This window comes from Schistocerca piceifrons, chromosome X, assembly GCF_021461385.2.
Source record: "Schistocerca piceifrons isolate TAMUIC-IGC-003096 chromosome X, iqSchPice1.1, whole genome shotgun sequence".
Taxonomy (NCBI): Eukaryota; Metazoa; Arthropoda; class Insecta; order Orthoptera; family Acrididae; genus Schistocerca; species Schistocerca piceifrons.
Window position 1 is genome coordinate 635886227 of NC_060149.1, and position 16644 is coordinate 635902870.

General features: G+C 44.8%; 1 protein-coding gene across 2 annotated transcripts in view; it reads left to right on the plus strand.

Moving 5' to 3' along the window:
• Positions 1-16644, plus strand: part of LOC124722953 (myotubularin-related protein 2) — a 184795-nt gene that overhangs the window by 79898 nt on the left and 88253 nt on the right. For both annotated transcript variants that reach the window (XM_047248119.1, XM_047248120.1), the window contains one exon: positions 11923-12053. In XM_047248119.1, the coding sequence (XP_047104075.1) occupies positions 11923-12053 (131 nt within the window). The remainder of the gene's footprint in view (positions 1-11922; positions 12054-16644) is intronic.

Below are 16644 nucleotides of genomic sequence, written 5' to 3' on the forward strand. Positions count from 1 at the left end.
AACTTTTATTAACCATTCAGCACTACCCAGTCCACAGCGTTAATCTCTTCTAAGACACCATGTAACATGCCTGTTATTGTAACACCCCGTAAGATCTAGAAAATAGTGCAAGGTTTTGTTTTTCACCAGGACTTGTAGATGGATGAGGAACTAAGCAAAAGCTTGGAGAAGTGAAGAGTCCACTTCGTATATCATATAAAATGTGTGATTAAAAACTTACAGGAATTTTTTTAAAGAATCTTTATTTATTCATCATCAACAACAACAACAACTACTTTGTCCCACTCAGCTTGCTCCAGTGGGCTGATAATTTTGACAGGGTCTTCTGCAGCATATTCTAGAAGTTCTCTTTTTCAGGCCACTTCCACATTTTTCCACGACAAAGATCATGGAACCCTTCGTTGCTCTTTTTGTGACTGATGCTGGATACAGTTTTGCTTCAAAGTAATCCCTCTTAGATATACCACAATACACTTGTGCCAGCAGTTTTTCCAATCTTGGAAGCACTTCAGAAACTCGCTTTTCATTATATTGTTAAGCTCCTTCAGTGATTCTGTTTTTATCACATCAGTGGTGGCAAAAAGATGTCTTTTTGTTGTTCTTTTCGGCTTCGGAAATAGAAAGAAGCCGCAGGGGCAGTGTCCAGCAAATACGTTGGCTGAGGCAACATAAAGATTTATTTATTTATTTTTATTTTATCCCCCCCCCCCCCCCCCCCCCCCCTGAGAGAGAGGAAAAAAACAACAACATTGAGATCTGAGCAGCTGTGATGTGATGATGAAATTTCCACTAATGGTTCGCCACACTTCTGGTAGTTTTCTTTATATTGCTTCAGCCATTTGGTGCATAACTTCCAGTTAGTATTCCTTATTGACTGTACAGCTGTCAGATAGAAACTCATCGTGCACCATCCCATTATAGTAGAAGAAAATGGTGAGAACCACCTTCACATGTGATCGAACTTGTCAATTTTTTTGGAATTGGCTCTTCAAACAGTTTCCTTTAGGATGACTAGGCCTTGTTTTCGGTGTAGTACCTGTATACACATTTCACCACCTGTTATAACCTGCTTTACAAGTTCTGGGTCATTGTTGAGTTAATTCAGAAATTCATGAGTAATGTCTACGCAACATTGTTTTTGGTTGAAATTCAACAATTTCAGAACAAACTTTGCTGTTAAGTTTCATGCCGAAAAGTCCAAAAAAAAGTGTGAACCAAAGGATATGATGACACTATCACCAAATTCTTTAATGGTGATACCGCAATTTTTCAGAACAATTTTCTTTATTTCTTTTACATTATTGTCAGTAAGTGATGTGCTAGGACATCCAGGGTTGTTGTCACCTTCAATGTCTTCTTGACACTATTTGAAACGTTTATACCACTCATAAACTATACCACCCATAAAATCTTGTCTTACTTGTAGTAGTTTCAACAGAACCCAGAATCAACATTTTGAATGAGGTGCAGCACTTCAGTCCATTTCTCAAGTAAAATTTAATTGAAATTCTTTGATCCATCTTTTTTGAAAATAAAAATCTGCCGAGCACTCGAAAAAAACACACAGCCTTTTCGACTGTCAACAGTAAACTACATATTCACTACACTGAAAATTCAAAAAGTATGAACAACCCAACTTGTGAATACTGTGGTTGGCCACATCATGGAAACCACCCCCACTCCAACCCCGATCTCCAAAGTGTGCTACCCTGGTTAAAAGTCTAGAGCCACCTAGAAAAAGTACATCCCATCCCAGTGGTATCAAATTTTGCTTCTACTGTGGTGAGGTTGTCAGCAGTACCGTAAGCACTTATTCCCCCAACATTGGACTCTTGATTGTAAAACAAGTACATTAGCCTGTGTGGGACATAGGCCCTCCCCTCTTGTGGTTCCTGTATCATCATCTTCAGGGTCCTCAACTCCCCTTACCCAAACAAAAAAGCTGCATACTTCTCTGAGGGACACATCAACTCTTGGTCTTCAATTGTATTGAGCTGTAAAGTGTTTTTATTCACAATGGAGGAATAGTGGCATCATCCTGACCTTATAAACCAACAAAAACACATTGTGTGTAGACAGCTAGTAACTGATTAGCCTTACCAGTGTGTTCTGCAAACTGCTTTAAACTGTTATATCCTGACTATTATGTTGAGTTCTCGAATCGTGGGACCTTTTCTCCCCCTATCAGTGTGGTTTCTGCGAGAGACGATCCAAAACTGATAGTCTGGATTTATAGGACAAAATTATCCAACGGTCTTTTTCTAAACACCAATATCTCATGGCAGTCTTTTTTTACCTACACATTGCATTCAACATAGTTTGTTGAAATCACATTTATTTACCCTCCATGACGGGGGCTTTCAAGGCTCCCCACTGATTTTTACTTCAGTTTTCAACCCTCCAGTCATTTCAGGTTGGAGTTTGTATATCGCTCAGCTCCACACAGGTCCAAGATAACTCTATCCATCAGGGCTCCATGCTAAGTTTTCCACACTTCCTTATCCACATCAACAGGCTAGTGGCCTCCATCAGACCATTGCCTCTTGGGTAATGATAGTTCTGTTTTTTGTGAAGTCAGGTGATGTCAGGTGATGTGATACTGTCTTCATAACATCTCGATACCACAGTTAACAATTTACTTTTGATGTTGTCACTGCTGTCTCTGTAAGAGCTTTGCAGGGATGTCATCTATACCTATTGCTTTGATTTTGACCTATTTAGTACAAGGAAAAGAACTCTTCTTTTGTTGTTGGGGATCTCTTATTGATTCATCACTTACTTTTCTTCTTCAGTATACTCGTGTAAACTCCCCAATTTCACCATCACTGTAAAGGTCTTAAATATGTACTTTCCATTTGTCACTTTCATCTTCTTGTCAAATAGCAGCTCCCCATTTTTATTCACTAATTTACTCTTGGTTCTCTGTCTGTGTTGCAACAGTTTAATCTTGGACCAAACATCATCCTGTTTCCTGAATTTAAAATTGTCTTCTATTTCTTCCCTAATTTCTCCCAGCCACTCTTCTTCCTCTGAATGGCATGTTGTTGTTACCCTGCTTTTGATTGATTTACATTGATGGAGGCCTCTCTCTCTCTCTCTCTCTCTCTCTCTCTCTTTCTCTCTGTGTGTGTGTGTGTGTGTGTGTGTGTGTGTGTGTGTGTGGTGTTGTTGTTGTGTTCTTTTTTCTTTTTTTTCTTTAGTGACTGTTCCTTTTGTGATTGAGCTCCATTAGTGACTGTTCCTTTTGTGATTGAGCTCCAACATTTCTGGGGTGATCCAAGATTCCTGGGTTTTAACTTTGCTATTCCTAGTATGTCTGTGGCTGCATTTGTTGTATTTGACTTGATAATATCTCAACAATTTTCTTCATTGTCTGATTCAGTTGTTGCTTGCTTGAATTCATGCACGACAAGTGCATCAATCAGTTTATATATTGCTCATTTCATTGGATATTTCAGCTGGTGCTTCTTAAATCTGATATTGCACTTTGGTTATGTCAAAATGTTGACCCTTCGTGTGAGTTTCTGTTCTTTGTTGTTTTGTAGTAGGTTCAGATTGATAACACAGTCTAGTCACCCATTACAATTTTTTCCAGAAAAGAATTTTCAGCCTTCTGCATTTCAGTCAGGTCATCGCAGGCGTTCTTGATATGCTGTGGCCACTCATCCACTGCTTAATACTGTCTGCTCGCAACTGACTGGTCAAATGCAATGCTGCTGTTTACAGTAGTTAGTACAAGCTGCCGCCATAGTTAGTACACTGATGTTGCTTATATGCCAGGAATGAAATTTGTCATGGAACCTTTTTGGATGGATGGTGTATATTAACACCAGGGAAGCTGTGACTAGATTGTACTTGGTTTCTGTTCCTCTGCTGTACTACTATGTAATCAGTTATATATATCCCACTATCACAAGGTGTCTTTCACACATAGTTCCTTCTCTTTAGAGCTTCATCTATTTTTTATAACCATCTCATGTTTAGAAAATTCTAATAACTTCCCACCTCTTGAATTCATTCTTCCCAATCTGTACTTAACAGCATGCTCAGGGTTGTCTTGATGTGCTGACTGACACGTTATCATCTTCCATGAGAATAACATTGTCCTTTGTGTTTATCATTTCCATTAAGTGTTCAATGGAGACATAAGCATTCTTTTTCTGTGTCATTACTGTTTGTCATAAAAAAATATATTTGAATTATTGTTATGTCAACTGTGCTAACTTTTAACTTCATTATTAATATCCTATTACTCACATGAAAAAGGTGTTCAGCACATTATGCACCCATTTCTTTGTTAACACAGTATCTACTCCTTTCTCCCCTGACTGTTGATTTCCACTGTGTATTATTGTGAAGTCTACTGATCTAAAGTCCTTATTGCCAGGCCATCTTGTCTCAAATATTCCTAAAATATCCAGGTGGTACTTGAGAATAGCTAGCATATTGTGCTATTTGAGACTCACAATGTAATAATTCTGCTTAAGTCTGTCAGTTTTGCTCTGTTAAGTGTGATATATTGAATTCTGCTGGCAAGGAAGTCTTGAATCCATTGACAGGTCTGATCCAGTATTCAGTAGTAAGCTCATATTTTTTTCACTAAATGGCAGTGCCCCCCTGCGGGTTCGGGGGTTAGAATAGGCCCGCGGTATTCCTGCCTGTCGTAAGAGGCGACTAAAAGGAGTCTCAAATGTTTCGGCCTTATGTGATGGTCCCCTCTCTGGTTTGACCTCCATCTTTCTAAATTATTCCGAAGAGCGAGCCAATTGGGGAAGGGCACCTTACATGGTGCACTGCATCCGTCATGCATTGAGACCTTTAGCCAGCTTTTTCGTCGTTGCAAAGATGTCCCGCTCGTTTTCCATCTCTTGGGCGAGGATACGCCCCTGGGTGCAATTACCACGCTGCACTCTGCGGTGTTGCTTTTAACTGCAACTACGACCTTGGACTTTTTTGCACCTAAGATCCAGCACGGTAGCCAGTCCGTTGTGGTGGGGCCGCCATGTACCCTGTTGGTTGTAGCCCCCTGACAACACAGGGATCGCTCTACTGATGCCTGCGCCGTTCACTCCCCACGTATGCCAAGGAGTAGATGCCCATCTCCCTGGGGCATCAGGACTCCCGGCAATGGCCATCCTGCCAGGTGGCTATTGCTGTGGCTGGGTGGCGCCCGTGGGGAGGGCCCTTGGTCGGAGTAGGTGGCATCAGGGCGGATGACCCGCAATGAAGCGTGGTACATCATCTCTCGCTGGTGGGCCTCCACCAGCAGTCTCTAAGCGATCGAGGTCTAACGTCAATGGGAAGAAATTTGATCAGAGATCGTTTCCCTCCCTAGCTACTCCATGGGAGGAACGTCTTGCTAAAGAAGGCAGTGGAGAATATTCACCCCGGTACCTCGTGTGTACGCGGGTTGATGGAGAATCGTTTATGTCGACCAAGCCCCAGTTTTTTGTGGAGCATTTAGAGGACAAGTTCGGGGAGGTGGAGGGCTTGTTCAAAATGCGCTCTGGTTCTGTGCTCATCAAAACGGCATCCTCTGCCCAGTCACGGATGTTGCTCAATTGTGACAAGTTGGGGGATGTTTCAGTTAGCATCACGCCGCATAAGAGTCTCAACATGGTCCAGGGTATTATATTCCACAGGGATCTTCGTCTGCAGTCCGACGATGAATTACGCGCCAACCTCGAACGACGAGGTGTTCACTTCGTCCGGCGCGTCCATTGGGGTCCGAGGGATAATCAGGTAGCCACCGGTGCCTTCATCTTGGCCTTCGAAGGTGATGTTTTACCCGAAAAGGTCAAGGTGATGGTTTACCGTTGTGATGTGAAGCCATATATTCCTCCTCCGATGCGGTGTTTTAAATTCTGGAAGTTCGGGCACATGTCATCTCGCTGTACTTGCGGCATCACATGTCGAAATTGTGGACGTCCTTCGCATCCCAATACTCCATGTGCTCCGCCTCCCATCTGTGTTAACTGTGGAGAACACCATTCACCCTGCTCACTGGACTGTCGGATCTTCCGGAAGGAAAGGAAGATAATGGAATATAAGACCCTGGACTGCCTGACCTACACCGAGGCAAGGCGGAAGTATGAGCGGCTATATCCTGTGTCCATGACGTCTACCTATGCCACTGCTGCAACACAGGTTCGAACCTCTACAGTGTCGTCACCCACAGTTCGATCTCAGCTCTGTCAGAATTCACCGGCCCCCTTGGTTGTGGGGGGCATTTCACTCCCTGTTGCTCCTGCTCCATCTACTTCAGGAGCAACACCGCCCCAACCACCGGGGACATCTGTTCCCCCTTCCCAGCCGGAGAAGCATGAGTCTTCCTCGGCTCCTCTCGCCTGGAAGGGGTCCCTTGGGTCCCTCCCATCCCAGGCTTTGCCCAGTGCGAAAGCGGACACCCGCAAGTATCTCAAACAACCACCGGTCGCTGGTCGTAGGGCGTCACGGTCGTCTTCAGTCCCTGAGACTGACCCAGTGACGCCCTCCCAGCCAGAACCACCTAAGGCACAGCGCGCAAAGCAGTCCAAGAAAAAGGCTCCCAAGCATCCTGACATTGCGGTGGCACCTGTCCCACCGCAACCTTCTCACTCTGCGTCCGAAGATGAGGTGGAGATTCTGGCGTCCGCTGAGGACCTGGATCTCGCCGGTCCCTCGGACGCAATGGATGGCTGTTGTACAGGTGGTGACTCAGTAGCAGCGGGGGCCCAGGAGGCGTAATCTGCCTCCCCAGTCCCTTCACGCCTTTCCCATCCATGGACACTACCATCCTCCAGTGGAACTGCAGCGGTTTCTTCCACCATCTAGCTGAGCTCCGTCAACTTCTCAGCCTTCACCCTTTCTTCTGCATTGCTCTTCAGGAAACTTGGTTTCCAGCAATGCGAACCCCCGCCCTCCGTGGCTATCGGGGTTATTATAAGAACCGGGCAGCTTATGAAAGGGTGTCTGGTGGCGTCTGCATATATGTCCTTACCTCTCTTCACAGCGAGTTTGTACCTCTCCAAACACCTTTAGAGGCTGTCGCTGTTCGGGTGTGGACGCCACAGGCTGTTACCGTCTGCAGTCTTTACCTTCCACCGGATGGTGATGTCGCGCAGCATGTCCTGGTTGCGCTGATAGCCCAATTGCCGCCACCTTTCTTGCTATTGGGCGACTTCAACGCCCATAACCCTCTGTGGGGTGGGTCAGTGGCAACAGGTCGCGGCGCCACCATTGAGCATTTATTGTCGCAGCTCGATCTCTCGATTTTAAATGATGGTGCCTTCACACACTTCAGTGTGGCGCATGGCACATACTCCGCCATTGACCTTTCAATCTGTAGCCCTAGCCTCTTACCGTCTGTCCACTGGAGTGTGCACGACGACCTGTGTGGTAGTGACCACTTTCCGATGTTTCTGTCACTACCACAGCGTCACTCTTCTGGGCGCCCTAGCAGATGGGCAATGAATAAGGCTGACTGGGCCTTGTTCTCCTCCGTTGCCGCTATTGAGCCTCTCTCTAATGATGACATTGATGCAGTGGTTCAATCGGTCGCCACCGGCATCTTTACTGCCGCCGAATCTGCCATTCCCTGTTCTTCTGGGTCCCCTCGGCAGAGGGCTGTGCTGCCTTGGTGGTCGCCTGAGATTGCTGAAGCGATTAAAGATCGCCGGCTGGCGCTCCAGCGTCACAGGCCACATCCCTCCATAGCCTTCAAACGGCTGCGTGCGCGGGCCCGCCTCCTTATCCGCCAAGGCAAGAAGGAGTGCTGGGAGCGGTATGTGTCCACCATTGGCCTCCTTGTCACTCCATCACAGGTCTGGGCCAAGATTCGACGCGTCTACGGCTATCGGACCCCTGTCAGCGTCCCTGCGCTCTCACTGCATGGAGCAGTTTGTACTGACTCCGACGTCATTGCAAACCGCTTAGCAGAACATTTTGCTATGAGTTCCGCTTCTGCGAATTACCCCCAGGCCTTCCGCTCCATTAAAGAGCGGATGGAACGTCGGAGCCTTTCGTTTCGCACCCACCACCCAGAATCTTACAATGCTCCATTCAGTGAGAGGGAATTTCGCAGTGCCCTAGCCGCTTGCCCTGATACCGCTCCTGGGCCAGATGGCATCCAATGTCAGATGCTGAAACACCTTTCAGTGGACTGCCAGCGGCGCCTCCTTGATCTTTACAACCGTCTTTGGGTCGAGGGGGAGTTTCCGTCGCATTGGCGGGAAAGCGATGTCATCCCTGTTTTGAAACCTGGAAAGAGCCCTCTGGAGGTGGACAGCTACCGTCCCATTAGCCTCACCAACGTTCTTTGCAAATTGCTTGAACGGATGGTGAGCCGGCGCTTGAATTGGGTACTGGAGTCTCGGGGCCTTCTGGCTCCGTCTCAGGGTGGGTTCCGTAAAGGCCGCTCCGCCGCCGACAATCTGGTGAGCCTGGAGTCGGCCATCTGTACTGCCTTTGCCCGCCGTCAGCACATGGTCTCTGTCTTTTTCGACATGCAGAAGGCGTACGATACGACATGGCATCATCACATCCTTTCTACGCTTCATGGATGGGGTCTTCGGGGCCCTCTGCCGATCTTCATCAGAAATTTTCTGTCGTATCGTACCTTCCGCGTGCAAGTCGCGGCCTCATATAGTTCTTCCCATGTCCAGGAGACTGGTGTGCCACAGGGTTCTGTTTTAAGTGTCTGCCTGTTTTTATTAGCCATTAACGGACTCACTGCGGCCGTGGAAATTCTGTCTCCGCTTCCCTGTATGCTGACGACTTCTGCCTTTACTACAGCTCTACTGGCATTGCAGCTGTTGAACGTCAGCTACAGGGCGCTATCCGCAAGGCGCAGTCTTGGCTGTAGCTCATGGGTTCCAGTTTTCGGCAGCCAAGACCTGCGTTATGCATTTCTGCTGGCGATGTACTGTCCACCCGGAGCCGCGGCTTTATCTTGCCGGTGAACTTCTTTCAGTGGTGGAATCACACAGGTTTTTGGGGGTGGTTTTTGATGCCTGGTTGACTTGGCTGCCTCATATCCGGCAGCTTAAACAGGCGTGTTGGCGGCATCTAAACGCTCTGAGATGCTTGAGCCACACCCGCTGGGGTGCCGACCGATCTACCCTGTTGCGGCTCTACCAGGCGTTAATCCAGTCCCGTCTGGATTATGGGTGCCTGGCTTATGGCTCAGCATCCCCATCTGCGTTGCAGGTGCTGGACCTAATTCTCCACAGCGGGATACGCCTTGCCACTGGTGCTTTCCGCACCAGCCCTGTGGACGGCATACTAGTGGAGGCAGGTGTCCGTCCACTGCGGTTCCGACGCCAACAATTACTGGCTGCTTATGCTGCCCATGTTTTTAGCTTGCCCGGGCATCCAAATTACCGTGTCCTGTTCCCGCAGTCAGTCGTCCATCTGCCAGACCGCCGGCCCCGGTCGGGTTGTCCGATCGCCGTACGCGTCAAAGAGCTCCTCTCTGGGCTTGGGTTTTTCCCAGTTCCACCTCCTTTCCGGGCACCTCTGCGCATGCCCCCATGGTGTGTGCCTCGCCCTTGCCTTCGGCTCGATTTGGCACAGAGCCCGAAGGACTCCGTCCCTCCGGAGGCCTTCCGATGCCACTTTTATTCCATCCTGGCCACGTATCAGGGCTCTGGAGTTGTTTACACCGACGGTTCGATGGTTGCTGGTCGTGTCGGGTATGCGAACAACATTCCTTGCCGGATGGCTGCAGCGTTTACACCGCTGAGCTGGTCGCCATCTTTCGTGCCCTAGAGTATATCCGCTCCTGCTCAGGTGAGTCCTTCGTTATCTGTAGCGATTCCCTGAGTGGTTTACGAGCTCTCGACCAGTGTTTTCCTCGTTCTCGTCTGGTGATGGCTATCCATGAGTCCCTGCATACTCTTGCGCGTTGCGGCCGCTCTGTGGTCTTTGTGTGGACCCCCGGTTACGTCGGTATCCCGGGCAATGAACGTGTTGACCACCTGGCCAAACAGGCGACCAGTGAACCCATCCTGGACATTGGCCTCCCGGAGACTGATTTGCGGGCAGTCTTCCGCCGCGAAGTTCTCTCGCTTTGGGACACTGAATGGCACAATCTGCCCACGCCAAACAAACTCCGTTCTCTCAAGGCGACGACGCGTGTGTGGCAGTCATCCATGCGAGCCACTCGCAGAGATTCAGTTGTTCTTTGTCGGCTCCGCATTGGCCACACCCGACTGTCTCACAGTTATTTATTGCGTCATGAGGACCCGCCTCTCTGTCGCTGTGGGATGGTTTTGACGGTGGTGCACATTTTATTAACTTGTCCGCTTTTAACTGTGCTCAGGCAGACATTTGCGCTGCCCGATACGCTCCCTGCCCTTTTACTAGATGACTCTGCCATGGTGGACTTAGTTTTGCATTTTATTCGGGCAGGGGGTTTTTCTAGTTTAATCTGAGTGTTTATGTTTTTTAGCGTTGATTCTGGCTTTTAGCCTCTGATTTTAAACTGAGTTTTTAATGTGTTCTTGGTGGTTGGCTTTTCCTCTTTTTTTTTTTCTCTATGGTCGGCCAACCACCATCACACTCTGTGTGTTTTAATTTGTTTTGTCTGATGTCTGTCGGAGTATTTCTCGTCCTGTGTCGTCTGACGTCTTTCCTGCTGTTCATTTTTTATTCTCTTTGGGCAGTTTTAATTTTTTTGGAAAAAGGGACCGATGACCATCGCAGTCTGGTCCCTTTAATCCCACAAACCAACCAACCAAATGGCAGTGTGGAATGGTGTCAAATGCCTTCCTGAAGTCAAGGAACATGGCATCTACCTGAGGACTGTTGCTTACAGCACTATGGTACTCATGGATGAATAGAGCGAGCTGAGTTTCGTAGGATGCCTGTTTGCAGAGTCCATGTTGATTTTTATAAGGGAATATTTTCCTAAGCTTTTCCTTCTCCAAATGTCATAATTCTTGAGCATAAAACATGTTTCATAATTTTACAACAGACTGACATCATTGATGTAAGCGTATAATTATGTACAAAGACCATTTCTTGAAAATGGGAATGACCTGCACTTTGACTTGGTATTTCCATTTGCCAATTGAATGAGTGTACCAAACATGAATGAAGAGGGAAGAGTATGGTTGACAGTAACAAGCTCACATCGAGGAAGGAAATTAAAACTGCCCTTTCAAGAGAACTGTTCTGGCATACACTTTTAACAGATTTAAGAATATCATAAAAAACTGAAATCTGGATGGCTGGATGGGGACTTACCTGATGTCCTCGCAAGTATGAGTCCAATGTCATACTACTGCACCACTTTACATGGTGAGGATTTAAAATGCTTTGTAAGAGACTTTTCTACAGGATCAAATTAACACCTTACTAAAATTATTCCAAAAATATATTTTAATAACAAAAACAAAACCCTGTTGATGGAAATACTGTCTGTGTGTTGAAATGAAAACTTTTCACCTTAAACATGTGTGCTTATAAGAGCAAATCCAGAAGGTATAGAAATAGGTTAGTGTATCCTGGGCTATTTCTCTGTGAGAAAGTGAACTTTTTAGCTATTGGTACACAATTTGCATTATCCATCATCCTTATAAGTTGTAAACTACAGAAGTTGCAAGCAATGTGATTGCTCTTCACTTTTGAGTCATGTACATGCTACTGTCTTGCGTCTTATGCTAGTGACATTTATTTTTTTACAAGCATTATTGATTTTATTATGGTTGTTGTAGTATTAAGTCTTAAAACAATACAAATAAAATCAATTATTTTTACTGTGTATTTGGAAACTAAATATTGTATGTCTGCAAGACATAGGCCATGGCTAATTTTTCATCGCTTGTGATCCAACATCCAGTACAGCAGTAATTGTATATTGCTTATAGATTTTGTAATATATCTTATAGTAAGATAGTTTTTGTTTCCCTCATGTTTGATGTTCTGTCTGTCCTTTTATAGTGCTAATGCAATTGCCAACAAGGCTAAAGGTGGTGGCTACGAATCCGAAGATGCATATCAAAATGCGGAATTAGTATTTCTGGATATTCACAATATCCACGTTATGAGAGAATCTCTTCGTAAACTTAAAGGTAAGGCGTCTTCTCAGATTTCATATTTACCAGAATACTATTTAATATGGCAGGTCGTTGTAGCACTAGTACTTCATAGTAGTTTCACTTTATAGGTGAGCTAGAACAATTCTTAACATGGATGTTTCAGAAAGAGAATTCAGTGTATACCTGATCAAGTAGTGCATTTTGAAGTATTAACTGTGGACTTCATTTTGGCAAGCTGATCTGTTGGTCAAACCTTTATCAGAAAAAGTTGAAAAATTCAACACATCTTCCACTTTGTCTCTGTTCAATGGCTGAATTTAAAAAGCAATGTAAGTTATTCCACATTGCTTGATTAATCTAGGAACCTGACACCATATTTCTTGGTAATATATACAGCTGTTCAGTGGCCAGTAGCAGTGTACTCTTTGTTCTGATTATTGTGTTGCCATGAATTATCCTCATTAAATATGTTTCAGTCATTCATGAAAATAAATCCCTGAATTTATGGAGTAATGTGATCACTGTTCATTGGTTTTAAGGGTTATTGTGTTAACCCTACATTTTGACTTACCTGAAACAACAAACAGAAAACAAAACTTAGGTGAAAGCTAGGCAGTGAAGGAACAAAGCTTGTGTCAACAGAATTTAATTCCCCTGTAGCCTATATAGTCGCCAAGGTACAATGGACTGTGCATTACATTTTGGCAACATTTGTACACCTGAGTATCACAAGAGTTCAAAAATCAGTTCATTTCAGTAGCCAATGAGTGTGCGGCTGAAAGGTTGATATAACTGGAGATGATAGGCCACTGATTTAGGAAAGTGTAATGGAGGTGATGCTCCTTTATATGCATGGTAGGATGTGGAGGAAATCAATACTGCTGAAAGTAAGTTGCATTCCTTATGGCTAGGTACAGCAAAAAAATTTTGTTTTGTGTCCAATTTTACTGTTATTTTCTGCCAATTTTTGCATTATTTTTGTGCTGATTTTGATATCAGTTTATTTTGAAGTATCATATGTTCAAATTTTTCTCTAATTTAATTGTTTTTCAGTGTTTTGTTGAAAATGAACATAGGCATACATAAGAAGCTGTGCAGCTGCAGAGGAGTTCCCCCTCATTGCCCAATATCATCCCGGGCTGGAGCAACTGACCCATGTCCTCTGCCAGGGTTTTGTTTATCTATCTATCTATCTATCTATCTATCTATCGTGCCATGAAATGAGTGACATCCTGCCCAAGACCCCTCCCACATCTCCTAAAGTAGTGTTCCACACAACAGCCTAGTCCATCCCTATGCCACTCCTACTCCTGACTCCTTGCCACATGGATCATATCCCTGTGGAAGATCAAAGTGCAAAACTTGCCCTATCCACCCACTCAGCACTTCCTACTCCACTCCTGTCACAGGCTTATCCTACCTCTTCTAAGACAGCCACCTGTGAAAGCAGTCATGTCATATACCAACCCTGCTGCAAGTACTGCAAAGCTTTATATATTGGTATGACCAGCTATCCACCTAGATGAATGACCACCGCTAAACTGTTGCAGGAAAAAACCCAGGAATTTTTTAGAATTCTGGGAATTTTCCATTGTTTCAATTTTTCAGTTAAATTTTTGTCATTTTGGTGATAGGAACTGTTACTCTAATCATAAATTTTACTGTAGCCCACCACTGCAGAGTAATACTTCAGCAATAAAACATAAATGAGAGAATATCACCAAAATGAAACTTAGATTACAAATAAAATACACCACTTACAACAATACACATTGCTCACACAAGTGTCTGCTGATATCAAAACTTGTCAACGACTTTAATATGAAAACTGTGCAATACTTTGCTGTTACAAACTTCTTTCAATGGGCATGATGACAAAACTGTTCACATTAGGTTCATTTGATTAGTTGTCAGTGCACTCAAGTACAGGCGCATAGCGATAATCGTGTATGAGCAGCACCTTCTCCCAATTCTGGCTACTTGACATGTCTGTCAGCTGTCCAAGCAGCAAGCAGCCAGATACTAGCTGGAAAATTTTTTCTAGGTCACCCAAGCTGCAACATTCGTACATGTGTTGAGCAGTCTGAGTTGTAGTGGAGGGTAGTCTGAACATGACCCGTGTTTGTGTGTTGTGATTTTGCTGTTTTCTCTTGGTTTACAGCTCTCAGATCGAATAAAAACAAAAACAGATTTCTGTGGCTGTGAGGTATCAGTTGAATTAAAATACACTCAAATAATTACAGAAGGCTAAAATAGGTTGCTCATTCAGTTTTCTGGTTTTATTTTATTTCCACACTATTGGCAATCAAGCACGCATCATCTCACAGAACAGTGAAGTTTTTTTTTGTTAGTTGGCTAAAGAAATTTGGCTTTTATTAATCTCTTCTGCAGAAGCAGCCAATTTGTTTGAAACAAAGTGTTTCATTCCACAGAGTTGACTAGTTTCAACTTTTTACTGAATTTCAAGTGCATGTTTTCATCTTTTGGCATGTATGGCATAATGCTGTAGTAAAGAACCAAACATCAGATAATCCAGTACTGGTACTCCAAGGAACTTGGCATCCCAAAAACCACAGTGAAAAGCTTCATACTAGGTAGGGTATTAAGCTTTAAGTGTGAATCTGGATATAGAAATGCTGAATTGTACATTTTAGTATGATTTACGAAACTCGAATGCTCTTGGAATATTCAGATGTCCTGTTTCTTTTGTGACATAATGTAAGATCTGTTAATGCCATATACATACAGATATATGTAAATGTTCACTTGAAGATGACTTAACAGGTAGATTTGGTCAGTAGTATTGAGTAAAATGTTTTGTTTCAAATATATTGACAGCTTTATCAGAATTTTACAAAGCTGCCATCCGTGAAACACAGTGCATTTTGATCACAAGACATGTTTCAAAAAATGGTTCAAATGGCTCTGAGCACTATGGGACTTAACAGCTGTGGTTGTCACTCCCCTAGAACTTAGAACTACTTAAACCTAACTAACCTAAGGACATCACACACATCCATGCCCGAGGCAGGATTCGAACCTGCGACCGTAGCAGTCGCGCGGTGACATGTTTCAATACTTGTTTGGTACCTCATCTAAGCTTGGCATAATTTCTTAATTTGTGTTACTTATGTCTTAAATTTACAGAACACAATTTTTCGGTAAATTATAGACTGGCAGCACACTGTGTTTTATCATTGTAACTCCCCACAAGGCCTTGTATTTATTGCTGGTGTAGAGTATAAACTGCCAGTTTTACAGTTTGTTGGCTTCACGTATAACCTTGTTAATTTTTCATACCATTTGAAAAAGTCATGAAAAACTTATTGTCCTTAGTTCTGGCATATACAAACTGTTTTTTAATTTTTGCAACAAATTTGTATTCCTTCTTACTAGTCTTTAGCAATGCTGTGTGGATGTAAACATGATTGGAAAGGCTAGATAACAGTATTGCAGAGTACAAATTAAAAGTTAAAATCACAATGTAGCAACTGCGGAGAGCATCATTCACCTTGCTCGCCAGACTGCAGGATTTTACAGAAAGAGAGGAAAATCATGGAATATAAGACCCTGGACCGACCTACCTACGCTGAGGCTAAGAGGAACATTGAGCGCCTACACCCTGTGCCTATGACCGAAAGAAATGCTGCCACTATAACAGTTGTTGGCCCATCAGTTCCTTGAATTTCTGTCACCTCTCAGAACTGGGAGACTACACCTGTCCCCTCGATGGTGGGGGGGGGGGGGGGCACTTCCTCCTCTGTTGCTCCCGCACCACCTACTTCAGGAGCAACAGCCCCCACCCCTTTCACCCCCCCCCCACCCCCACCCCCACTTTCGGGGATTTCAGTCCCCAATTCTGAGCCAGAGAAGCGTACGGCTTCTTCAGATCCTCTCATTACAAAGGCGTCCCTTGGGTCTATCCACTGGAGAGCACGTGACGACCTGTGTGGTAGTGACCACTTCCTCATCTTCCTGTCACTGTTCCAGCATTATGCCCACAGACGCCTGCCCAGATGGGCTTCAAACCAGGTGGACTGGGAGACTTTCACCTCTAATATCACCATTGACCCTTCCCCCGCATGGTAACATTGATGTGATGGTTGAGCAGGTGACTACCACAATCATTTCTGTGCCAGAAAACGCGATCCCTCATTCTTTAGGGTGCCCCCGGTGAAAGACAGTCCCTTGGTGGTAGCCGGAATTTGCTGAGGGAATTAAGGAGTGTCACCAAGCTCTACAGTGGCATAAGCGGCACCCTTCCCTAGAGCACCTCATAGCCTTTAAACGGCTCCGTGCCCGTATTAGTCAGCTTATCTAAAAGCGGAAACAGGAGTGTTGGGAGAGGTGCGTGTCAACCATTGGGTGCCATGTGTCACCTTCCCAAGTCTGGGAGTTTTTAGGTACCATACCCCAATGGGTGTTCCTGGTGTTAACATAAATGGTGTGTTATCTATCGATGCAAACACAATTGCCGAGCACTATGCTCGCACCTTTGCATCGGATAATTACCCCCAGCCTTTTGCCCCTCTCAAATGGCGGATGGAAGAGAAAGTTCTCTCGCTCACTACATGCCACAGTGATCCCTATAATGCCCCATTTACAGAGTAGGAGCTCCTTAGTG